Genomic DNA, 25,181 nt, shown 5'->3' on the forward strand with positions numbered 1-25,181 from the left:
GCCTCAGCTGGAGTATTGTATCTGGTTCTGGGCACACATTTTTAAGAAAGATGTGAAGAAATTGAAGAGGGTCCAGAGAAGAGCAACTAAAAGTCTAGAAAGATCTGATTAAAGGTTTAGCAAATATGGCTCATGAGAGAAGAGTAAAGGAACTGGGGTTGTTGAGTCTGGAAAAGAGAAGACTAAGGGGGACATGATAGCAGCTTTCAGGTACCTAAAAGGCTGTTACAAGGAGAAGGGAGATACGTTGTTCTCCTTGGCCTGTGAGGATAGGAGAAGGAGCAATGGGCTTAAACGGCAGCAAGGGAGGTTAGGTCGGACATGAGGAAAAAGTTCCTAACTGTCAGAGTGGTTAAACACTGGAATAAGTTACCTGGGGAGGTTGTGGAATCTCCATCACTGGAGATATTTAAGAGCAGGTTAGATAAATACCTAGCAGGGACATGGGGTGAAGGGGATTGAGGCAGGGAGCCAAGAAGCCAGACAGCAGCATCTCGGAGCGGTGGGCTGTGTGTTCCTGGCTGTGGCAGGAGGAGTGCTTTGTCTGTTCGAACCAGGCTCTGGGAGTCAGGGATTTCCCTGTCTGCATTTGGAGTCTGCAATATGGACCGTTGCTTCCACATTGTTGTTGTCCTGGGTACCAGAGCAGGGGCCAGAGAGCCAAAGCCCCTTTGTGCTCGGTGCTGTCCAGCCATTAGAAGGAGCAAATGGTCCCCAAGCTCAGCAGGGGCTGACAAGAGTGGGGCACAAAGTGAGCGGGAGTTAAGGGATGAAGGTTAGCCTGGCTCCAGCCCCACCACCCAGCTGAAAGCTAATGAGCTTGCTCTAGTCTGGAATGGCTCCGAAGTCCCAGATCAGCTGCGTTCCTCATCGGCCCCATCCCAACTGCTCCCAGGGCAGAGTCTGCTGTGGTGTATGGGTGCACCAGTCTGTTCTCCCTGGCCACCTGTCCTTGGTGCACCAGCTTAGTGTGAAATCTCTGCGGCAGGAGTGAATAACTGTGTGCGAAGTGAGCTGTAGTTATTCACCACGACTCAGCTGGGGTGAGAGGCATGTCCTGATCATCCCAGAGGGACCTGGGAAATAAATGACCCACTTACAGGATGTAATTGGTGAGGGATTAAAAATCAATAGTGAGGAGAGTACAAGTGAGCTCCCTTCGCCTGGCTGTGATGCACTGCTCAGTGGAGGAGAAATCCCCCATAGGCTCCCCAGCCACGAATATCCAGCACCTCCGCCCCCCATCCCCTGCCTGTCTCCAGCCCCCAGGCATGGCTTTAATGAAAGGGCCCTTGAATTTACCTGCCCACCAGCTAGCCAAGAACTCAGCCTGACTATGTCAATGTGCCAGCTCAGCTGACTGGGGGTGAAAATTCTTACGGGTGCTGTGTTGCAGCCCGGGTCCCTGCCAGCTCTTCGAATAGCTTCCTGCTGGCTTTTGCCACAGCTCTGCCAGCTCTTCGCACCAGGGCGCACCCGCTTGCTTGCACCTCTGGGTCTGACCCGTACACTCTGCAATCCCACAGGTGGCCTTGCAGACCCGGCTGTTCCACCTCTGGGCTCCCCCTGAGCTCTGCCAGTGCCCCTTGCTCCCTGCCCACCCTACCACCTGCCGTTCCAGCCCTGGGGTCACTGCTTGCAACATTTCTAAATTTTCCTTTCCCCCGATTCCAGCCTGTGAAATCAAGTGGGCTGGGCTATTGACAGGCAGGTCTCACCCTTGCTGTGAGGCTCAGCCAGACCACGGCACAGGGAAGATTTCTAAGACTTTGTTAGTCTCTAGCGCCAGGGGGAGGGGGACATTCCAAGAATTTGGAAAGTGGTCAAGGGCCACACTCCTCCATGTGAGATGCTTGGCTTTGGCTTCAAACCCAGCAAGGCTCCAGCCCTCCTGGCTGCAGGGCGAGGCTGTAAGCCACAGCCCTGGCCATACCCCGAAGGCTCAGAAACTAGCCGCAACAGATGCACCCCCCCCACACACATCCCCAGCTGCTTGTCTTTGGAATCTCCTGGTTCTAAGCCAGTCTCGTGATTTTGTTGGGCCTGATGTTGTGAGGGCGCAGGGTTGGCCCCTGTGCATCACACGTGGGGGCCCTGTGGGGGGACGCTCTGCACTCCTGGGAACAGGGAGCAGGCAGCCAGCCACACCGTTGAGTAAGTCAGAGCAAGGCTGGCAGGAGTTCATGAGGCATCTCAGGCCGTGGCCCCTTGGTTTGGTACAGCGTGTCCCTCCAGCATGTGTGGACAGGACAGGCCTGTCCTCTTGCTCAGTGCTTGGTTTGCTTTCAGAAGACCGGAAGCTCTTTGTGGGCATGCTGGGGAAGCAGCAGAGCGAAGAGGATGTCAGGCGGCTCTTTGAGCCCTTTGGCCAGATTGAAGAGTGCACCATCCTCAGAGGCCCTGACGGAGCCAGCAAAGGTGGGAGACCAACCGGGCAGCTGGGCCAAGGCCGCTACCCAACACCAGTGCTCCTTGCAAGCTAGGGAGTTTGAAAGGCCAGCCGGCTGATTGGCAGCACGCCCACGGCTGGCTTTGTGTTTCTCTGGTGGTGTACTTCGCACCTGCCTCGGTGCACATCGGAAAAGTTATTCTGCCCATGGCTGGGAAAGAGCACAGGGAGCATTGCCCACTGCCTGTGCAAACAGCTGTGTGCTGTGGCCTTGCCCAGGCTCCCAGACGCCTTGGGGCTGGCTTCTTTCGACTAGCCTTTGTGCATAGGGATGGAGCATGCCCATCGCCCTTGCACAAGTCTTCGCACTAGGAGCGACACGATTGGGATGGGCTGCAGCTGTGTCCAGGATACTGCCCAGGGGCTCCCTGCTCAGGATGCAGGGTGAGGAGTGTGGCTGTGGTAGGGGAAGCAGCGGTGGCATTTCAAGCCCTGCTGCCCATGGCTGAGGAAAGCAGAGGTCCACACTCTCCTGGCAGGCGCACGTGTGTGGTGCTGCGGTGCCCGAGTGGGGGCCTGGGCACCAGGTGTACAAGCTGTGGTGGAGCAGAGCTGGGGAGTTGCATGGCCGGGCCCACCCTGGGCTCGGGGTGAGCCGTTGCCTTGGCTCTGGGGCAGCAATGGGGGCGGGTAGTGGTAATCCTACTAGTTGAGGGCCTGGACCTGCTAGAGGGGACTGCTCAGGCCCAGGCCGAAGCAGCCGCACCCCCACTCGAGTGACACTCCTCCTCCCCTGGGATTGCTCTAAGGGTCACTGGCCCTAGTCACTGCAGCGGAGATGAGCTGGGGTGATCCCAGACCGGCTCAGCCTCCCAGTGCAGAGCCAGCCGGCACCAAAACCCAGCCACCTCCCCCGGCTGGTGCAGCCCCCTTAGCAGCAGCCTCCTCCCCCACCAGCCAGTGCCCCCTTCGCCCCCTCCCCCAGTGCCTCCCGCACCCCCCAAACCGTGCATCAAGACAATTTCCTCTGGGCGCCGGTTCCCCTGCCAGCTCATGCATTCCAGCCTGGATTGTAGCTCTCTGCTCAGCCCTGGGCCTCCACCGCTGGTCACTGCATTGATGTCCACCCTGGCCCTTGTGCACCCTGGTAAGCCGTGCCCAGCCGGGGCTGCATCACCCCCACCCTCAGCCACTGGGTGGGAGGCAGACTGTGCTGGTGCCCGGCATCGCTGTCCCCAGCTCAGCTTCCCCGAGCAGCCTGAGGCTCTGCAGCAGCAGCTCTGCTCAGCATGGGCCACCTGAGCCTTGCAAAGCACTTGGCAGACAGGTGATTCCCTGTCCCCTTTATGGACGGAGTAACTGGTGCCCAGCTGCTAGGGACATGTCCACAGGAACACAGCAAGTCAGGGCAGAGCTGGGGCAAGACCCCCAGACTCCTGGGGTTGTGTTCTACCCACTAGGCAATGCTGCCTCTGCTAAATGTTCTGGGCAGGCGAGGATCTCTCTGTGAGCGTCTGTTCTCTGCAGTGCCGTGTCCCACTGGCTGGAGCCCCCGTGCTGAATGCTTCTCCTTCTCCCTCCAGGATGTGCCTTCGTAAAGTATGGCAGCCACGGGGAGGCCCAGGCCGCCATCAGCAGCCTGCACGGCAGCCAGACCATGCCGGTAAGTGCTAGGCTGGGCCAGGGCAGAGGAGTAGGAAGGGTTCTGTGGGAGCTGAACTTGGTGCTCCAAGAAGAGAAGCGACCCAGCTGCCCCTCCGTGCACAGCTGGGCCTTGTGACCTGGCGCACGGCGACTCCGCTTCTGTCTCGGGTCCACTGGGAACACCCCCTCTTCTGGCGGCAGCAGCTCCCATGCTGCAGGAGGGGAGGGGAGACTCCCTGGCTGAGGGGGACTCGGGCCCACTGGGGGAAAGTGGGGACCAGAACAGGGTCCTGGCTGCGGGGATGGCAAATGTGGTGCGGCTGGTGGAGGTGGAGACCTGGCTCTCTTGGCCATCCCGGGGCTGCTCCCGCTAGCACTGTGACAAGGGAGGCAGGTGCTGGGGGTTTCCCCCACCCCGATTTCTTAATGCCCCTCCATCCCGAGCGCTAGGCCCCTCCCCCTTCGCCCATCCCTGCACCAGCTGATCTGCGCCTGAGCCTGCAGCACCCCGCCGCTCTCATGCTGGCACCGCGCCCCACCCCACCCCGCTCTGCCAGCGTCCCGGAGCCGGAGCTCCCTTACGCTGAGTGGCAGCGGGGTGTGTGTGAGGGCTGACTCTGTAAAGTGCCCAGGGCCTCCCCTCTCGCCTGAGCAGGGCTCAGAGCCCGGGCCCGAGGGGGAGGCAGGCACCGGCGGGCCTGTGAAGTGGCACGGCTCGAGATCCCGCCGAGGGTTCGCGGCTGAGCTGGAGGCTTGTGGGGGGGCACCGTGCCCGTTCTGCGCAGCTGCCCCCGCTGTGGCTCCGGAGCGTCGCCCTCACTCGCCAGCCTGGCCGAGGCCACCTGCTATAGCACCAGGAGGAGGAGGAGGCTGGACTGGGGTGGGGCCTATTTCCGCTCCTCCCTCGTCTCGTGCAGCCTAGGGGGTTCCCCTGGGCAGTGCCCGCTGGCCGCCTGCACAGCAGTCTGGTGCCCCTTGGTTCCTGCTTTCGCAGCCGTGGCCTGCCCCCCGCCCCGTGTTCTCTCCGTGTCCCCCCAGCTCAGCTGGCCACTAGGCTGGGGGAGGGGCCTTAGCAACAAGTCCACTCACTTCCCAGGTCCCTAGATAGTGCACCCCCCCGCATCGCCATGTCCTGGGCACCGCTGCGAAACCCACCCCCCGGAGGCATGAAGGCTGGGGCACAGAAACGGAGGTGCCCGTTGGCCAGGCTGTCCCCACTGCGCCCCGCCCATGTAGTACTTTTTCCTGATTCCAGTCACCCTCCCTTTAATTCAGGCAAAGCCAGGGGGGTCTCACTGCTTGGCCTGCACCTCACACCAGGCCCCCTTTGGTTTTGATCAGGTGCTGGGTTAATTCAGTTGCTGCCTAGAGGCACTTGCCCTTTAATTAACAATGGAAGTGGCTCTTCCCAGTGGGAGGGAAGGAGCCAGAGTTCAGGGAAAAGCATGGAACAGTGGGAGGACAACTGCACTTAACCATTGCAGTGCTGTGGACAAGCTGGGGGCTGCGCTGGCGGCAAGCTGGTGCAGTCACAGGCTGGGTGGGCTGAGAGATGGGCTCTGGCACTCGGAGAAGGTCCACCTCTGTGAGCCCCCAAGCCCAGCGTCAACGCCAGCAACCACGTTTTCCAATTCTCATACTTGTGGCAACCAGTTTTAGGGCCACACGGTGGTTCTGCACGGCCCGAGTCCGCTTGGGTGTGACGTGCAGCAGGTCTGTCTGACTCAGCAGCTCCATGTTCATGGTTCGTGCTCCTCGGAGCAGAGGGTTGCACAGTCGGTGTCGTCCCCTCAGGCTACAGAGCGTTGCCTGTTGTCAGGGCTCATGGGCAGCCGTGCTTCCTCTCTCCCCCAGGGCGCCTCCTCCAGCCTGGTGGTGAAGTTTGCTGACACAGACAAGGAAAGGACTTTGAGGCGGATGCATCAGATGGCGGGACAGCTGGGGATCTTCAACCCCATGACCATCCAGTTCGGTGCCTATGGGGCTTACACGCAAGCGGTAGGAGCTGCTGCCCGATCCAGTGGGGTGGGGCTGAAGCCTTCTTCCGAGAGGGTGGCACCACAGCCAGTGTCTGGCAAAGGACTGTGCACAGCAGATGCCCTGGCTCAACGGCTCCCATAATAAATTCCTAGCAGTAGGACATCCTGGTGTCCGTAAAGGCCCTAGTGTTAGACACTCCGGCCCAGCGTGCTTGGGAGCTGGGATGCAGAGCTGTGACCCACAGACCCCTGCTCACCCGTTCTGCCTGTGGCTAGTCCTTCCCCCTTTCAGCAAAGCTGTGGGGCTCCGGGACCAGGCCCACCCACTTCCCTCACACTCAGCCGGGCAGAGGCCCGAATGTTTAGCGAGTGGCTTATTGCACAGGACTTCCCTTTGGTTTATCTGTGACTAGGTGTGTGCCCCGTAGGAGCAGAGCAAATTACCTGCCCCCGCCCCCCCGTTGACGTCAAGTCGGAGATGTGCTGCGAGACCCACCAGTCCCAATGGGCAAATTCACGCCCAAGCCAAAAGCAAGCCCTCGGCCTGCCCGGCACGACACTCTGCCGATGGGTGCAGTGGGGCATCGTGGCTCAATTGCTCTGTGTCCAGCCTGGACTGGCAGGTGACAACGAGCTGCTCCCACCCCCACTGTCAGTCTCCTGCTTTTGTAGCCATTGCATCTGTCCCACCTGGGAGAGCATAAACACTGTGTGGGACTGGCTGCGCGCGGGGCCCTGTCCGTCCCAGGTCACTTCTCCATCCAGAGGATGAGTGGCCCAAATCTCTGCTTGAATTCTCTGGCCTGACCTTTTGCAGGAGGTTAGTTCAGGCCATAACCTCTGTGAGGCTGTGCTTGGCCATGCAGTGCTTTGGATAACGGGAAGGTGGCATTGGCCATAAGCCCCCTGCAGCAGGTCATCCCTGTGCCCTGCCTCCTGTCCCCGCTGGTGCGCCTGGCAGGGAAGGGTAACCCCCTGTGCCCTGCTCCCTCTCCCCGCTGGCACACCCGGCAGAGCAGGGTAACCCCCCGTGCCCTGCTCCCTCTCCCCGCTGGCACACCCGGCAGAGCAGGGTAACCCCCCGTGCCCTGCTCCCTCTCCCCGCTGGCACACCCGGCAGAGCAGGGTAACCCCCCGTGCCCTGCTCCCTCTCCCCGCTGGCACACCCGGCAGAGCAGGGTAACCCCCCGTGCCCTGCTCCCTCTCCCCGCTGGCACACCCGGCAGAGCAGAGTAACCCCCCGTGCCCTGCTCCCTCTCCCCGCTGGCACACCCGGCAGAGCAGGGTAACCCCCCTTGCCCTGCTCCCTCTCCCCGCTGGCACACCCGGCAGAGCAGGGTAACCCCCCGTGCCCTGCTCCCTCTCCCCGCTGGCACACCCGGCAGAGCAGGGTAACCCCCCGTGCCCTGCTCCCTCTCCCCGCTGGCACACCCGGCAGAGCAGGGTAACCCCCTGTGCCCTGCTCCCTCTCCCCGCTGGCACACCCGGCAGAGCAGGGTAACTCCCCTTGCCCTGCTCCCTCTCCCCGCTGGCACACCCGGCAGAGCAGGGTAACCCCCCGTGCCCTGCTCCCTCTCCCCGCTGGCACACCCGGCAGAGCAGGGTAACCCCCTGTGCCCTGCTCCCTCTCCCCGCTGGCACACCCGGCAGAGCAGGGTAACCCCATGTGCCCTGCTCCCTCTCCCCGCTGGCACACCCGGCAGAGCAGGGTAACTCCCCTTGCCCTGCTCCCTCTCCCCGCTGGCACACCCGGCAGAGCAGGGTAACCCCCCGTGCCCTGCTCCCTCTCCCCGCTGGCACACCCGGCAGAGCAGGGTAACCCCCCGTGCCCTGCTCCCTCTCCCCGCTGGCACACCCGGCAGAGCAGGGTAACCCCATGTGCCCTGCTCCCTCTCCCCGCTGGCACACCCGGCAGAGCAGGGTAACTCCCCTTGCCCTGCTCCCTCTCCCCGCTGGCACACCCGGCAGAGCAGGGTAACCCCCCGTGCCCTGCTCCCTCTCCCCGCTGGCACACCCGGCAGAGCAGGGTAACCCCCCGTGCCCTGCTCCCTCTCCCCGCTGGTGCGCCTGGCAGAGCAGGGTAACTCCCCTGTGCCCTGCTCCCTCTCCCCGCTGGCACACCCGGCAGAGCAGGGTAACCCCCCGTGCCCTGCTCCCTCTCCCCGCTGGCACACCCGGCAGAGCAGGGTAACCCCCCCGTGCCCTGCTCCCTCTCCCCGCTGGCACACCCGGCAGAGCAGGGTAACCCCCCGTGCCCTGCTCCCTCTCCCCGCTGGCACACCCGGCAGAGCAGGGTAACCCCCTGTGCCCTGCTCCCTCTCCCCGCTGGCACACCCGGCAGAGCAGGGTAACCCCATGTGCCCTGCTCCCTCTCCCCGCTGGCACACCCGGCAGAGCAGGGTAACTCCCCTTGCCCTGCTCCCTCTCCCCGCTGGCACACCCGGCAGAGCAGGGTAACCCCCTGTGCCCTGCTCCCTCTCCCCGCTGGCACACCCGGCAGAGCAGGGTAACCCCCCGTGCCCTGCTCCCTCTCCCCGCTGGCACACCCGGCAGAGCAGGGTAACTCCCCTGTGCCCTGCTCCCTCTCCCCGCTGGCACACCCGGCAGAGCAGAGTAACCCCCCGTGCCCTGCTCCCTCTCCCCGCTGGCACACCCGGCAGAGCAGAGTAACCCCCCTTGCCCTGCTCCCTCTCCCCGCTGGCGCACCCGGCAGAGCAGGGTAACCCCCTGTGCCCTGCTCCCTCTCCCCGCTGGCACACCCGGCAGAGCAGGGTAACCCCCCGTGCCCTGCTCCCTCTCCCCTCTGGCACACCCGGCAGAGCAGGGTAACTCCCCTTGCCCTGCTCCCTCTCCCCGCTGGCACACCCGGCAGAGCAGGGTAACCCCCCGTGCCCTGCTCCCTCTCCCCGCTGGCACACCCGGCAGAGCAGGGTAACCCCCTGTGCCCTGCTCCCTCTCCCCGCTGGCACACCCGGCAGAGCAGGGTAACCCCCCGTGCCCTGCTCCCTCTCCCCGCTGGCACACCCGGCAGAGCAGGGTAACTCCCCGTGCCCTGCTCCCTCTCCCCGCTGGCACACCCGGCAGAGCAGAGTAACCCCCCTTGCCCTGCTCCCTCTCCCCGCTGGCACACCCGGCAGAGCAGGGTAACCCCCTGTGCCCTGCTCCCTCTCCCCGCTGGCACACCCGGCAGAGCAGGGTAACCCCATGTGCCCTGCTCCCTCTCCCCGCTGGCGCACCCGGCAGAGCAGGGTAACCCCCGTGCCCTGCTCCCTCTCCCCGCTGGCACACCCGGCAGAGCAGGGTAACTCCCCGTGCCCTGCTCCCTCTCCCCGCTGGCACACCCGGCAGAGCAGGGTAACCCCCCTTGCCCTGCTCCCTCTCCCCGCTGGCACACCCGGCAGAGCAGAGTAACTCCCCTTGCCCTGCTCCCTCTCCCCGCTGGTGCGCCTGGCAGAACAGGGTAACTCCCCGTGCCCTGCTCCCTCTCCCCGCTGGCGCACCCGGCAGAGCAGGGTAACCCCCTGTGCCCTGCTCCCTCTCCCCACTGGGGCACCCGGCAGAGCAGGGTAACTCCCCGTGCCCTGCTCCCTCTCCCCGCTGGCACACCCGGCAGAGCAGGGTAACCCCCTGTGCCCTGCTCCCTCTCCCCTCTGGCACACCCGGCAGAGCAGGGTAACCCCCTGTGCCCTGCTCCCTCTCCCCGCTGGCACACCCGGCAGAGCAGGGTAACCCCCTGTGCCCTGCTCCCTCTCCCCTCTGGCACACCCGGCAGAGCAGGGTAACCCCCTGTGCCCTGCTCCCTCTCCCCGCTGGCGCACCCGGCAGAGCAGGGTAACCCCCTGTGCCCTGCTCCCTCTCCCCGCTGGCACACCCGGCAGAGCAGGGTAACTCCCCTTGCCCTGCTCCCTCTCCCCGCTGGCACACCCGGCAGAGCAGGGTAACCCCCTGTGCCCTGCTCCCTCTCCCCGCTGGCACACCCGGCAGAGCAGGGTAACTCCCCTTGCCCTGCTCCCTCTCCCCGCTGGCACACCCGGCAGAGCAGAGTAACTCCCCTTGCCCTGCTCCCTCTCCCCTCTGGCACACCCGGCAGAGCAGGGTAACTCCCCTTGCCCTGCTCCCTCTCCCCGCTGGCACACCCGGCAGAGCAGGGTAACCCCCCGTGCCCTGCTCCCTCTCCCCGCTGGCACACCCGGCAGAGCAGGGTAACTCCCCTTGCCCTGCTCCCTCTCCCCGCTGGTGCGCCTGGCAGAACAGGGTAACTCCCCGTGCCCTGCTCCCTCTCCCCGCTGGCGCACCCGGCAGAGCAGGGTAACCCCCTGTGCCCTGCTCCCTCTCCCCTCTGGCACACCCGGCAGAGCAGGGTAACCCCCCGTGCCCTGCTCCCTCTCCCCGCTGGCACACCCGGCAGAGCAGGGTAACTCCCCTTGCCCTGCTCCCTCTCCCCGCTGGTGCGCCTGGCAGAACAGGGTAACTCCCCGTGCCCTGCTCCCTCTCCCCGCTGGCACACCCGGCAGAGCAGGGTAACCCCCTGTGCCCTGCTCCCTCTCCCCGCTGGCACACCCGGCAGAGCAGGGTAACCCCCCGTGCCCTGCTCCCTCTCCCCGCTGGCGCACCCGGCAGAGCAGGGTAACCCCCTGTGCCCTGCTCCCTCTCCCCGCTGGCACACCCGGCAGAGCAGGGTAACCCCCTGTGCCCTGCTCCCTCTCCCCGCTGGCACACCCGGCAGAGCAGGGTAACTCCCCGTGCCCTGCTCCCTCTCCCCGCTGGCACACCCGGCAGAGCAGGGTAACCCCCTGTGCCCTGCTCCCTCTCCCCGCTGGCACACCTGGCAGAGCAGGGTAACTCCCCTTGCCCTGCTCCCTCTCCCCGCTGGCGCGCCTGGCAGAGCAGGGTAACCCCCTGTCAGCCGGCTCTCAGCTGGCGCACGAGGCAGGATGCTGGGGTGGGGCAAGCGTGGAGGCACAAGGGGAGCCGTTGGGAGCTATGGAAAGGGGCTTGGATGCAAGGGGGTGTCCCCCGGCCCCCTCAAGCCCCCTGCTGCTGTGCCCCTTCAGTGAAGCCAGAAACACAGGCCAGCATGACTGGCCCTGGGCACAGGGACAAGCTAATTTACAATTCTCTTTACTCCCCATGCCCTCTCCGGCCTTTCCTGCTCTCCGCCCTCCCTTCCGCCCTCCTTTCTTTCCTTAAGATAATGCAGCAGCAGGCAGCCCTGATGGCTGCAGCACAGGGAACCTGCCTGAACCCCATGGCAGCCATCGCCGCAGCCCAGATGCAGCAGATGGCCGCCTTCAATGTCAGCGGACTCGTGGCTGCTCCCATGACCCCCTCATCAGGTACTGGTCACCTCTCCGCCAGGTCCTTCCAGGGCAGCTGGGTGGCATCTGTCGGGCAAAACAGGCCCTGGAGCCCCTTGGACCCAGGAAGCCTTTGTCAGGCGTGCAGAGGGAACTGGCAATCTCCTCTCTGGACAAGCTTTGCCCATGGCATGGTCCAGACTGTGCCTGGTCCTGCCGGTGGGGCCGGGACTGGACTGGACTGAACTCGATGGCCTCTCGCAGTCCCTGCCAGTCCTAGTACTCCAGGCTGCTCAGAGCCGGTTAAACGAAGGCAGCAATCACTGCCACTGACAAGCCCCAGTTCTTCCCAGGTGGGCCCTCTCCAAAGCTCTCATCTTCTCTCCCTTGCACCCTGTTTCTTGGGGGCTTAGGTACAAGCACACCTCCAGGGATCAGCACAGCACCCGTCCCCAGCATAGCCACTCCCATCGGGGTGAATGGGTTCAGCCCCCTCCCACCACAGACCAATGGGCAGCCGGCCTCCGAGACCATTTACACCAATGGAATCCATCCGTACCCAGGTAAGTCCGGGGGAGGAGCCTGTTACCCCCTGTCCCTGCTGTGCTCCTGTGGGTGGGCTGGCTTGTGCCTGGATGCTGGGGGCAAGGTGTGCATCAGGCAGGCATGAAGCATTCGCCCCCGGGGAGGGGCACATCTGCAGCTCTCTGCTCATCTGAGCACGGGGGTCCCTGAGGGCTAGCGCCTCTGTCTACAGTGGCAATGGGGAGCTGGGGCCATGTCCTTCTCTGCCCCTCCACACCCACCACTGCCGTGGGGTGCAGCCGCTGTCCCCTGCAGGAGCTCAGGGAGTCAATGGCCCCCTCTGAGACCTGAGCTCCCTGCTGGAGCAAATCAGCTCCCCACCTCCCTGTACCTGGCCCAGTGCCCGAATAGCCCAGCGCTCCTGAGGGAGCTCCATAGACTGCTCCTTTCAGGCAGGCTTAGGTCCGGAGTGGAGACATGCTGGTGGCTCAGGCAATCGATGGCAGGGTAACAGCCCAGGACAGCGCCCAGAGGCGTCTACTCAGTGGGAATCACCACACAGCACACTGCTAACCAGTTGGCCACTGGGCGGGAGGAAGGCGGGCAGGAGAGTGGTGGGTAGTTTGTACAGGGCAGGTGCTGCGCCACACCCACAGGTCTCTGCTGGTTGATTTGCCGTGTCCAGGCACACTGAGGAGTGCTCACTAGCAGGGCTGGCTGGGAATTGTCCAGCGACATCACAATCAGCTTTGTCTCAGTCAGACTTTGTGGGGCAGGATCGGCCTTGGCAAAGTTCCTGTCTCGTGAGAAAATCGGGACAGCTGTTACGGAATTGTCCGGATGTTCCATTTCAACATTTCCTCGGTGGAGCATTCTGATTTCAGTTCCAAACGACTTGTCTTTTCACGCAGCCATCGGCCTCCCGTTGCTTTATGTTTCCATGTCAAATGTGGCTGTTGAAGTGGGATGGTTTGGAGTGATCCAGACGGATTGGTCTGACCAATCCCGAAGGGCTTCCTTTTTCAGATTATCCCTTTGAGCCAGTTTTTGGCCATTTGTCCGGATTCAAGGTTGAAAATACCCTTGAAAGCTCCAAACTTTCTGTGGGACAAGAATACTGTTTCCCACCCAGCTCTGTAGCTTTGTTCTCCTGCTGGGATTCACTGGAGGATGGCATCTGGGCACTAGCTGGCCTCTGCCGTGAACCTGAACACTCTCCAATGTCCTAATAAAGCCCCCCTGTCCTCCGAGGGAGCCTGGTCCTGGCAGGTGCCCTGACCCCTCCACTCCCATTAAAGTCTCTGAGAGTGGAGAAGATGTGGCACCTCACAAGGTCAAGCATTAATATTGCAACGTTCCCTCCTTTGTGAGTCATTTAGCATGATCCGGAGCATGGCCATTATTGTGGTGTTGGTGCAGATTGCTCTGCTGAGCTGTGGTAGGGGATGGGATCGGGAGAGGGAAGCCAACAGGAGGACAAACAATTGCTGTATCCCTGATTGATTCCTGCCGGCTGCTGCTGCGGCACAGCCTGCTTCCCCTCCGGTTTTCTCACTCACTCTCTCTCCCTTCTTTTCTCTTCCAGCTCAAAGTCCCACTGTGGCCGACCCGCTCCAACAAGCCTACGCTGGCATGCAGCACTACGCAGGTCTCAAACTTAGCTCTGCAGTTCTCCCGCTGGCTCTGCCTTGCGCGCTTGCTTTGTTCCTGGGCTTGTTGGGGTCCCTGCATGGCCGTGACGTGCAAGGAGCAGAGGGAACTGCATGTGGGGGGCGGACAGTGAGGGAGGAACCCAAGACACTTGCAACTCTGTGTTTTGGTTAAACGTGTTCCTTGCGGCTGCGGACAGCAATGGATGGCCCAGCCCCAGCTTGGTGGGCTCAAGGGAGGAATCGTTAGGTGAAGCTCTCTTGTCTGGATTCTGTGGGGGGTCAGACTAGATCAGCATGTGTCTGAGTGTGGGTCCCAGCCAGTGTCTCTGTAAGCTGAGCACTTGGGCAGCCACCCTGGGAGAGATTCAGGCACCTCCCAGCTGATTGGCAGAGCACCCACAGCCGGCAGCAGTGGGCAGCCTGGGGTTCTACTGGTGGTGCATATCTACACATGCCTCAGTGTGCACAACAAAATTTATTCTGCTCATGGATGGAGAGGAGTAGTGGGAGCCCTGGTTTCAAACACAAAAGGAGGCCGCACAACTAGCGAGTGGGAGTCAGGTTGTGAGAGCAGTGGTGGCTGCTGGCCAGGTACCCCGCTCTGAAGGCAGCACCGCCAGCAGCAGCAGCAGCAGCAGCAGCACAGACGTATGGGTGGCACCGCATAGGGAGATTGTCGCCTTCTGGGTGGGAATCTTACAGCCTGAAATGTTTCCAAAGGGGATCCCAGCAAAACTAGTTTGAGACTTCAGGACTAGCTGACAGCAGTGATCTCCATTGGCTTTAAACTCTGTGCCGTGACAGTCAGGAGGCTGAGAGCTGGGGAAATCTCGTCACGAGCGCAGAGAAGAGCAGAGCAGAGGCCCTGCTCATTCCGCTTGCTCCTGAAAGAGCTCCGTCCCCAGCAGTGGGGCTAAGAAATAGCCCTGACCTGGGGGCACTCATAGGCGCAGCCTTGCTCCAGGTTGCCGGCTAGTTTAAAGTGCCATTGGGGAGGGTGAAAGTTTTAGTGCAAATGAGCCTGAGATGACTCAGCAGAGGAAGGCTCACTCACAGCATGCTGTGTACATGGGTATATATTAAGGGAGGGTACAGAGTAATGGTGGAGAACAGTGTTGCCTCTAAGCTGAGTGCTTGGGTGGCCATCCACAAGAGAGAAGAGACTGATTAGCAGAATGCCCACAGCTGGCAGCGTGTGTTTCCCTTGGTGGTGCGCATCTGCAGATACTGTGGTGCCCAGAATTTTGCACATGGATGGGAAAAGTTAAAGGGAACCATAGCAGAGAGCCAGCTCAGCATGGGTGCTTGATGAGAGGTGATTGGCTGGAAGTTCAGGCCAGAACAGTTCGAGTGGGGAGTCTGCCAAAATATCACTTGATTGAAAGCCAAGGTTCTAACTAGGCTTGTGAGGGGTCCTGTTTTGTTTGATGTTGAGCCTACCAATGGGCTTCTTTCCTGAAAGGTCTTTTGGGGTTGTTTTATCAGCTTAAGTTTTTGTACTAGTGGGAAATTTTAAAAAACTCAGTCAGAGTTGCCGAGTGGTCAAACTACAAGGGTTATAGGAGATGGGAATCTAACAGACTGAGAAGTAAAATCACCTTGAAAGATCAGCCTGAGCGTCAATCATTCAGTGAGGCCTGGGGGATGAAATTGTTCCCTCTCTGTTAATGGCAATCATCACCAGTGAGAGCATTTTTCACTGGAGCTTGGGGAGGGGGAATTCATAGGTTGTAGACATTTACTGATTACGACAGAATCCTTCCAAACCTGCTGTAGTTACACGCCCTTGCAGGGTGCAGACACAAGGTGAGAGAGCATCTGGCACACCATATGCATGTCTGGTCTCTGCTCTCGTACAACAGAAACTCAGAAGACAGGCTTTCAAACCAGGAAAACCAACGTGACACAGAGCCACAAGAATTTCATCTGCAGGAAGAGAAAAAAGCAGCTGTATTTGTTTATTTTGCCGAAAGAAAATGGCAGGGGGACGGGGGAAGGACATGGTGATGCTATTTAAATTATGAGGACCAGACCCTCAGCAAAGTAAATCGATATAACTTTCAGTGCAGCTGCTGTGATTTACACCAGCCTGCCATCTAGCCCCAAGAAAGCAATACTAAGCGAGAGAAAGAAAATGACTCTTTACATTGAAATGACGAGATGGGTTTTAATGTTAGTTATACTGGAGTAAATCAGGAATAACCTGGGCTGAAAATAAGGATCAGACTCTGCAGATGAAATTCATCCCTCGTGTTCCTCTATTTATTCCAAATGAGTTCAGAGTAAGGAGGACACGACATGAAAGTGGGCACAAGTCTCAATGTGTTGGCTGGTTCCCAGATCCCTCCTTAAGTTCTGCTCAGCTCAGCTCAGCTCAGCTCAGCTCACACCCTTGATCCCCCAGCACTGGAAGCCACTCCGACCTGCCTATCTTCTTGGAGGCATAAGGAAACACCTGCCTTAGTGTGTCCCACCCAGAACTTTCCTGCAGGACCCTCACCTGCTGCCAGCCTGCTACAGGGAGTCACCCGGCTAGAAAGTTTGCACAACCCACTGAAAAGAGACCCTTGGCCTTGCCTGCAAGCTGGGCCGGGGGTCGGGGGCGGGTGTTGATTTCTTTCATTGCGTTACAATGAGCATGTCTGGAATTCCCCCTCCCGGGGTGTCTCTGGACCATTGGCTGGGGAAGCCAGTTGTGCTGGGTTAGCAAAAGGAAGCAGAACCTGACCTTTTTGTTCTTCTCCCGTCCAGCAGCATACCCTACCGCCTACGCCCCCATCAGCCAGGCCTTCCCCCAGCAAGCACCCATCATTCCACAGCAGCAGAGAGAAGGTAAGGGGCTGGGGGAAGGCTGCATGAGGAATTCACTGGGGTGGGCTTATTCCCTGGTCACTTATCCTGCTGTATGGCTGTTCTGGGGCAAGGAGAGGTACCACATGGTCAGGAAAGTTGTGTGTGTGTGTGTGCACGCATGCGCACGTGCGTGTGCAGGAGGGAGGGAGAGAGAGATAAGCAGGGGAGAAAAGGAGGAGGAGTGGTGCTGTATGTGAGAGAGCATTTTGATTGCTCGGAGCTCCAGTATAAGGAGGGAGAAAAGCTGGTTGAGAGTCTGTGGGTTAAGCTTAGAGGTGGAAGCCACAGAGGTGATGTTGTAGTTGGTGTCTGCTATAGACCATCAGATCAGGTAAATGTAGATGAAGATTTCTTCAGACAACTAAGAGAAGCTTCCAAATCACAGACTCTGGTTCTCATGGGAGACTTTAACCACCCAGACATTTGTTGGGAGACCAATACAGCAGTGCATAGACAATCCAGGAAGTTTTTAGAGAATGTTGGGGATAAATTCCTGGTACAAGTGCTGAAGGAACTGACCAGAGGCCATGCAAAGCTTGACCTGCTGCTCATAAACAGGGAAGAACCAATACAAGAAATAGAAGTGAGTGGCAACTTGGGCTGCAGTGGTAGATTTCAGGATCCTGACAAAAGGAAGAAAGGTGAGCAGTAAAATACAGACCATTGATTTCAGAAGAGCAGACTTTGACTCCCTGAGAGAACTGATGTGCAGGATCCCCTGGGAAACAGATATTGAAGGCACAGGAACAAACCATCCCAATGTGCAGTAAGAAAAGCAAATATGGTAAGCAACCAGCTTGGCTTACCAGGGAAATCCTTGGTGAGATTAAACTCAAAAAAGATGTGTATAAGAAGTGGAAACTTCGACAGATGACGCAGGAGAAGTATAAATATATGGCTGGAGAATGCCGGGGGGCAGTCAGGAAAGCAAAAGCACAGTTGGAACTACAGCTTGCAAGGGATGAGAACGGTAACAAGAAGGGTTTCTACAGGCACGTTAACAATAAGAGGGTGATCAAAGAGAGTGTGGGGCTGTTACTGGATGAGGGAGGTAACCTGGTGACAGATGAAGTCGGAAAGGCTGAAGTGCCCAATACTTTTTTTGCCTCACTCTTCACGGACAAAGTCAGCTCTCAGACTATGGCACTACTAGGCAATGCAGAATGGGAAGGAGGTGGGAAGCCCTCAGTGGGGAAAGAACAGGTGAAGAGCTGTTTAGAAAAGCTAGTGGTACACAAATCCATGGGTCTGGATTTAATGCATCCAAGGGTACCGAGGGAATTAGCAGATGTCACTGCAGAGCCTTTGGTTATTCTCTCTGAAAACTCATGGAAATTGGGGGAGGTCCCAGATGATTGGAAAATAGCAAACGTAGCGCCCATCTTTACAAAAGAAAAGAAGGACAATCCAAGGAACTATAGACCAGTCAGCCTGACCTCAGTCCCCAGAAAAATCATGGAGGGGATCATAAATGAATCCATTTTGGAGCACTTGGAAGAGGGGAAGTGATCAAGAGTAGTCACCATGGATTCCCCAAGGGCAAGTCATGTCTGATCAGTCTGATTAGCTTCTGTGATGAGGTAACTGGCTCTGTGGACATGGGGAAGTCAATGGAAGTGATATACTTCGACTTCAGCAAAGCTTTTGATATGGTCTCCCACAACATTCTTGCCCATAAGTTAAGGAAGTATGGATTGGATACATGGACTGTAAAATGGATAGCAGGCTTGCTTGAGGAACAGACCCAGCACTTAGTGGTCAATGGCTCAGTGTCCGATTGGGGGGCAGTTTCAAGGGGAGTGCCCCAAGGATCAGTTTTAGGGCTGTACTGTTCAAAATCTTTATTCATGACCTGGAAGGATTGCACCCTCAGCAAATTTGCAGATGACACTAAGATAGGGAGACAGGTAGATATGTTGGAGGACAGGGACAGGGTCCAGAGTGACCTAGACAGATTGGAGGATTGGGTCAAAAGAAATTTGATGCGGTTCAACAAGGAGAAGTGCAGAGTCCTGCACTTGGGACGGAAGAATCCCAAGCATTGTTACAGGCTGGGGACCAAATGGCTAAGTAGCAGCACAGCAGAAAAGGACCTGGGAATTACAGTGGATGAGAGGCTTGATATGAGTAAACAGTGTGCCCTCATAGCCAAGCAGGCTAACAGCATACTGGGGTGCATTAGGAGGAGCATTTACAGCAGGTCTAGAGAAGTTATTATTCCCCTCTGTCTGGCATTGTTGAGACCGCATCTGGAGTATTGCATCCAGTTCTGGGCCCCCAGTGTAGAAAGGATGTTGACACATTGGAGAGGGTTTAGTGGAGGGTAACGAAAATGACTAAGGGGCTGGAGCACATGACCTGTGAGGAGAGGATGAGGGATTTGGGCTTGTTTAGTTTATAGAAGAGAAGACTGAGGGGTGATTTAATAGCAGCCTTCAACTTCCTGAAGGGGAGCTCTGAAGAGGATGGAGGGAGACTGTTCTCAGTGGTGACAGATGGCAGAACAAGGAGTAATGGTCTGAAGTAACAGAGGGAGAGGTGTAGGTTGGATATTAGGAAAAACTACTTCACCAGGAGGGTGGTGCAGCACTGGAATGCGTTACCAAGAGAGGTGATGGAATCTCCATCCCTAGAGGTTTCTAAGTCCCGGCTTGACATAGTTCTGTTTGGGATGATTTAGTTGGGGTTGATCCTGCTTCAGGCAGGGGGCTGGACTCCATGACCTCCCGAGGTCCCTTCCAGCCCTAGGATTCTACGATTCCTTCTCTTTCTCAGTGTTGGGATTCTTCCATCCCAAGTGCAGGACTCTGCACTTTTCCTTGTGCTTGACAGTAACCCTCATCCAGTTAATTTTGGTAGGTATGAGATTGTCTTCAAAAAGTCAGAGGCTGAAGTAGGTTCAGGCAGAGGAGGAATATTTGCCGTGTAAGTTTTGAGCACGCAGGGTAGGGGTGGCGAAACTGTCTTGCATCAGAGGCCATGACCCATGGCCTCGTGCTAACGGGCGGCTGTTCTTTGTGTGTGCATGTGTGTTATCCCAGGTCCCGAAGGATGTAACCTGTTTATTTATCACCTGCCCCAGGAGTTCGGAGACGCAGAGCTCATGCAGATGTTTTTGCCTTTTGGCAATGTCATCTCTGCCAAAGTCTTTGTCGACCGTGCCACCAACCAAAGTAAATGCTTTGGTAAGTACCCGAGAGCCTGCTCTCATCTCTCCCTGCAGGACTTCGGCAGCTCCGGCTTCTTGGCAGAGACAGGGCTCGTGTTGCATTTCCCACGGAGGATCATTTTGTTGCATAGCTCCGTTAAGGAGCCCATACAGCTAGTCAGTGGCCATGCTTACCAGCAGGGCTGAGCTGTTTGGGGAACCTATGGAACATTGCTTCACACGTCCCCCCCCGCCCCCAACCCCCACACACAGCAGTCAGCGTATGAACGCTTGCTGCCTGAACTGCGAGGAGGGAGGCATGACTAGATCCGCTCTGCGGTCACTGGCATTATCGGTCTGTGACACACGCAAGGTAGAGGCATCTCTGGAAGGTCTGCCCATGCCAGGAAGTGCAGCAGGCTGATGGGACAGAACCGTGTCCATGCAGCAGGGTGTGAGATGGGATGTTAGTGAGGTCTGTTCTGATGAGCGGGTGGCCATGGAGGGAGGGTGCACACGGCTCTCACTCTGCTCCAGGGGCTGAGCTGGTCTCTTTAGCAGGAGAGACAAGTCGATCTCTGCAACGTGAAATGTGCCCAAATAGGCGGCGGGGCCGGGGGTCCCATTCCCTCCTGCATGGGGCCTGGACTATGTGGGTGTTACAGACCTTGGCCTGGAGAAAACGGCAAGCATGGTCATTTCCCATCAGGGCTCCTGTGCTGTTTGTGTAGGTCCCAGCACTGGAGAGCGGCCTTGTAACCAATGGGCTGCCCTGAAAAGAGCTGTGCCGACCACAGTGCTGTGGGTCCTGTCAGCCAGTGGGCAGCCTGATGGCCCTGCACAGTTTGTGGCTGTGAGGAGCCGGGGGGCTAAAGCACGTGGAGCACAGCGTGTACATCTGGGGGGGGCGATGGAATTGCAAGGTGAGGTGGGGGCACGGCTCTGTGTTCCCCAAAGGGGCGAGGTTGGGGAGCCAGCGTCAGTGCCACCCAGAGTGCATCATGTGGGGCTCCAGCCATGATTCGAAGGGCCCAGGGCTCCTGGACCACTGCCCCGCTACTGCAGCAATGATGGTGGCAGCCACGTATCCCAGGCTTTTTGGCGTGGGCGAGCCCCGGAGCAGTCACCTCCCGCCCTGTCAGCAGGCCTATGTGCCCCCATCCACAGTCAGCTGGAAGGCCTGATACCATGGTGTTGGGCTTGGCATGAGGGAGTGGATGGATGACTGGCCACCGCCCCTCACTGACGGACACTGGTACACACCAGTGCACACTGGCCTGCAACCGAGACTTCTTTAATTAATGGTTGTAAAGGACGCTGAGAGCCTCTGCTGGAGCGGCTGGGAAGATAGTTACTGACCCTGAGAAGACAGGCCCTGCCTGCTGTAATTCTCACTGTATTACTACCTCCTCCATAGTCGCTCCAGCAACGGCTGCTCCTGCTCCACGGAGCCGCTCCACGGGAAGGAGGAAATCGTTACAGTGTCACCACCTGGAATCCCTTGAAAGGAAAGTACCCGCTCCCTGCACATGCCTGCTTTCAGGGCTGGGAAAGTGGTACAGTCAATTAAAATGCCCTTCTGCTGGGGCTGGCTGCCCATTCCCACGAGCTGCCCTGCTCCCTGGAACCCTGCGGGTTCTTACCGGCTGTCACTTCCCTCTTGCAGCAGAGGTTATCATGACAAGAAGAAAATGTCAGGAGAGGTAACAGGTGGAAACCTGGTAATTATACAACTGCTGTACTTCGGGGGCTCCGGGCACCATGGGCTGTATTGCAGAGTTCCTGGACTTAGCTGAGGTCTTCTGCCAGCCCAGGGGGCCTGCAGGGACCCTTGGGGGACTCTTTGAAATGCTGGTAGGTTTGGAGACCGTGCTCTTGGAGAAAGGCTGGGGTCTGTAACGTGGATGCTTGGGCTGATGTCTATTATAGAACCAGCTGCACTCAGCCAAGTTTTGGAACTGGTTATGTGACCACACAGGAAGGGCTGTGTAAGCAAAGCACAAACTTCAACAGAGTCCACAGCAGACACCAGGATAACATTTATTTCCAGGAGCCTGAACCTCCTCAGCTTGTATCCTGTCTTGCCATTTGTTCCTGTACAAAGCAATTGCAGACTGTAAGTGGCAGCACTGTGCATGCTTTTTGCCCAGCTGTAAATGCCAGTGCTGGGTGCAAGGCAGAGAAATAGAGCCCAGCTTGCACGTGCTGTGGAAATTCAGAGATTTGCATCTCCTGGGCTTTGTTCAGACCCATTCACAAAATTCATACCCAGCTTTGCACTCCAAATCCTCCTACAGTCTGGGGTGTGTAGCTACGGGCTAAGCCTCTTCAGGCCCTTCTCGCCCACAGGGTCAGTTCAGCTGAACCCTCAGAAGTTTAGCTGAAGAGTTACTAAACTCTGGGGTCTCTAAAGTTAGGGTAGTCCTCTTGGGAGAAGGTGTGTTTCCTGCAATACATTTGGTGTTAGCAGTAGAGCCAGTGACATCTCTCCTCCTGCAAGGTGGGATGTTGGGGTCTCACCTCAGAGTTGCAGATACAAAGGCTGCTCTCAAAGGCGCTGGCACGAGTTCTCACATCTCTGAGGTTCAGGGCTGCCTGCTCAGTACCAGGAAAGGGGAAAAGTTGGTGGCTTGTTTACCATCTTATAGCCAAAGCAGCTGAGCACCCTTTGTGACAGGCGCACAGACCCCTGGGCTTTACACATTGTTTAATGCCTACCTCTAGCCGTTGGGTGACAGATGCAGAGCAAGGGAAAGCAGGTGGCTTTTGCCTCAAAACCATTTCCTCTGAACTCCTCCTAAAAGCCTTGTCTCTGTGGGGAGTGGCTGTTCCATACTTAGCCTCCAGATGTAGGACCCTGTAGCAGTCGAGGGCTGCCTTTGGGGACTGGGGGCAGGCTAACGTCTCGGGATCTCCTGATATCTGGCTGAACTCTTATGGAGCTTGACCCCTATTCAAAACGGGCCTGAAGGCAGAGGAGGCCTACAGTCAAACTAGTGGCTGGTTCCCTACAGTGGTTCCTCTAATAGCCATGGGCTAGCATTGCCCATTGTCTGGGATGGGACCGAAGTCTGACTGTCTTTGGTGGCAATGATGGACCGGACTGGGAGGGAAAGGTCAAGTGGTCAGGGGAATGTGAGGTGCAGAAAGGGGGGTCCTCGGGAATGGGGGACAGAGAGAGAATCAGCGGTGCTGACAGCTACTGTGGGCCCCTGGCAAAGTGTGGTGGGGGCAGCTCTGCATGCCCAGAAGGGGTGGGGTCTCAGGTGAAATTGAGTTGCTGGGCCCTGCCCCACCCCCGGGCACTCGGTTGTGGGCCTGGGGAGAATGTGTGCTTAGGCAACTGTGAAGGGGAGAGAGGGGAGGATGTGGGACGGGAGACGGGCAACCGTGAGCGGGGTGATGGCGCCCGACTCACCAGGGCAGGGGTGGGGGAGCGGAGCCCCCTCTGACAAGCCAGGGACTAGGCACGCCTTTCTGAGTACACCTCTCAGGCTGCGTGTTGACCCTCACACAGGCACCCACGATATGAGGGCTGCAGCTTCCATCCTTGATGGCTCCAACGCCAGAGCCTGGCCAGTACAATTCAGGCCTCATGGCTGGTGACTGAATGCAGAGGGCTACTGTCACAACGTTGCCAGCCTCAGCTCTCGCTCATGCACTGGAGGCTCCTGGGGAATCCCAAGGCCCATGACCAGGGACTTCTGTGGGAAGCTTGGTGTGGAATGGTGGTGACGCGTGGGGAGGGTCTCTGATGCTCACGGTGATGAATTGTGTCCTTCCCTCTTCGTCCTCCCTCCCCTCCCGCCCAGGTTTTGTCAGTTTTGACAATCCAGCTAGTGCTCAGGCAGCCATTCAGGCCATGAACGGCTTCCAGATTGGCATGAAGAGGCTAAAGGTCCAACTCAAGCGGCCAAAAGATGCCAACAGACCCTACTGACCCTGCTTGCTCTGGCCCTGCAAACAGGTAAGGCATTGGCTGGCTGGCCTGCCGCTCCGTGGTACCCGCGGGACAGCCGGGGGGAGTTTGGTGTTTTCACCGATCGGCTGTGCTGGCTGCCGGGGGCAGTGTGGCCTCCCTGATGTTTCACGCTTTCTGGGGCTTCTGTGGATCTCTGCACCTCTGCCATTTGCTGGAGAGTGTTGGACCTTCTCAGCCACAACATGTTAGCCCATAAGTTAAGTCTCAGTGCTGCTCCCTTAGCTCTGAGTCAGTGTGGTCCAATGGTCGAGCGCCAGACAAGGTCTCGCTCCCAGATCCGCTTCTGACTGGCTGGGCCTCCTGGGACCAGTCCCTCTCCCTCCCGGGAACATACACAGACTTGTCTGAAGTCTCTTCTTGCTCGAGATTGTTGCTCTTGTTGCTTCCTTCTGAGCTGGTCAGCTCTGTGGTGTCTGCGCTGTGTCGTAGGCTGTCACGAAGCGTCACCCACTCACTGACTGGCAGGGACCCTGGAATCCGAGGGAAGAAGAATCCAGACTGTGTGTTTCTAGGGAGAAGCTGTACTTTTTACTCAGGTGCCCAGCTCTGAAGGCAGAGCGGAGAAGGGCAGGCGCCCAGATTGGAAGGCAGCGGCGTCGCCAGCAGCAGCAGCACAGAAGTAAGGGTGGCGTGGCGTGGTTTTGCCACACTTTTTTGCTGCTGCTGGCAGAAGGAAGCTCTTAGTTGATTTTGCCACTTGCCATACTAGGACTTTCCCAAGTAGCATCTCAACAAACTTGGCTGCAGAAGCCTGACTTTTGTGCTTGCTTGTGTAAGATGCCAATGTGCAACAGGGGAGTAATTAGACTGCTGAACTGAAAAGCTAATTACAAGTGAAGGGCTCGGTTCAGGGAGCTGCAGTCTGTCCCTGTCCACTCTGGAGACCTGAGAACGTGGACCTGAACTAGGGCACGGTGACACAAGGTTAGAAATGGTGTTCCCTTGCAGGGGCTTATCTGCAGTGCTACACAATTCGGTACAAGAGGTGGGTGGTGGCCTGGGACTGCAATCAAGGGATGCAAGGACGGGAAGTAGGGGCTCAGATTAGAAGCGAGAAGGGAGCTGCTGATCAGGTGTGTTTTATAAGCCCAGGACTGGAATAGCAGGAGGGGCTGCAGCCAGCCGTGGGGGAGCTCCCAGCAGAGACAAGAGCTGGTTGTAGCTCAGGAGCAAGGTCTGCTGGAGGCCTTGATGGGGAGGAAAGTGGGAGGGGCTGCAGCTCAGGACCCAGGACTGGGGGCTGGCCATGGGGAAGCAGGGCCAAAGGCTGCCGGACTCATCAGGAGGAGGATTTTATTCCTGGCCCAGAAGCAGAAGCCCTGCAGCCAGCACTTCCAGGGGTCAGAGAGAGGTTGTGTTTTGGGTCCATGTTACAAAGCACAGCAGTGCCAGCACGCAGGGTGTTACCAAGAGTCCAGTGATATCGGAGGGTTTTCTTCAATCCCCTACTCTTGGAGTCCCGCGATGTGGTGAAAATCTCAGCTGTTATTCTCCCTCCACCCCTCCACCTCCCCATTGCTAGTCCTTCAGGTTACCAAGAGCGCCTTGAAAACATGGTGCATGTGTATCCAAAGATGACTTCTCACACGTACTCAATGGCCCTCAAGACCTTGGTAACCTGGGCAACCAGGTGACAGCTTTCTTCCCCCGGAAACAGGACGAAGACAGGTGGAGGGGTCTGGCTGGTTGGAATTGGAACTGGGCTGCTGAGT

General features: G+C 58.4%; 1 protein-coding gene across 1 annotated transcript in view; it reads left to right on the plus strand.

Moving 5' to 3' along the window:
* CELF6 (CUGBP Elav-like family member 6) overlaps positions 1 to 25,181 on the plus strand; it is a 90,584-nt gene that overhangs the window by 56,835 nt on the left and 8,568 nt on the right. Inside the window, exons 4-12 of the mRNA XM_075007278.1 lie at positions 2,290 to 2,418; positions 3,973 to 4,052; positions 5,888 to 6,031; positions 11,204 to 11,348; positions 11,723 to 11,872; positions 13,420 to 13,482; positions 16,238 to 16,318; positions 19,381 to 19,524; positions 23,300 to 23,454. Coding sequence (XP_074863379.1) covers positions 2,290 to 2,418; positions 3,973 to 4,052; positions 5,888 to 6,031; positions 11,204 to 11,348; positions 11,723 to 11,872; positions 13,420 to 13,482; positions 16,238 to 16,318; positions 19,381 to 19,524; positions 23,300 to 23,427 — 1,064 coding nt within the window. The 3' untranslated portion in view covers positions 23,428 to 23,454. The remainder of the gene's footprint in view (positions 1 to 2,289; positions 2,419 to 3,972; positions 4,053 to 5,887; positions 6,032 to 11,203; positions 11,349 to 11,722; positions 11,873 to 13,419; positions 13,483 to 16,237; positions 16,319 to 19,380; positions 19,525 to 23,299; positions 23,455 to 25,181) is intronic.

This window comes from Carettochelys insculpta, chromosome 12 (assembly GCF_033958435.1).
Source record: "Carettochelys insculpta isolate YL-2023 chromosome 12, ASM3395843v1, whole genome shotgun sequence".
NCBI classification, from domain to species: Eukaryota; Metazoa; Chordata; order Testudines; family Carettochelyidae; genus Carettochelys; species Carettochelys insculpta.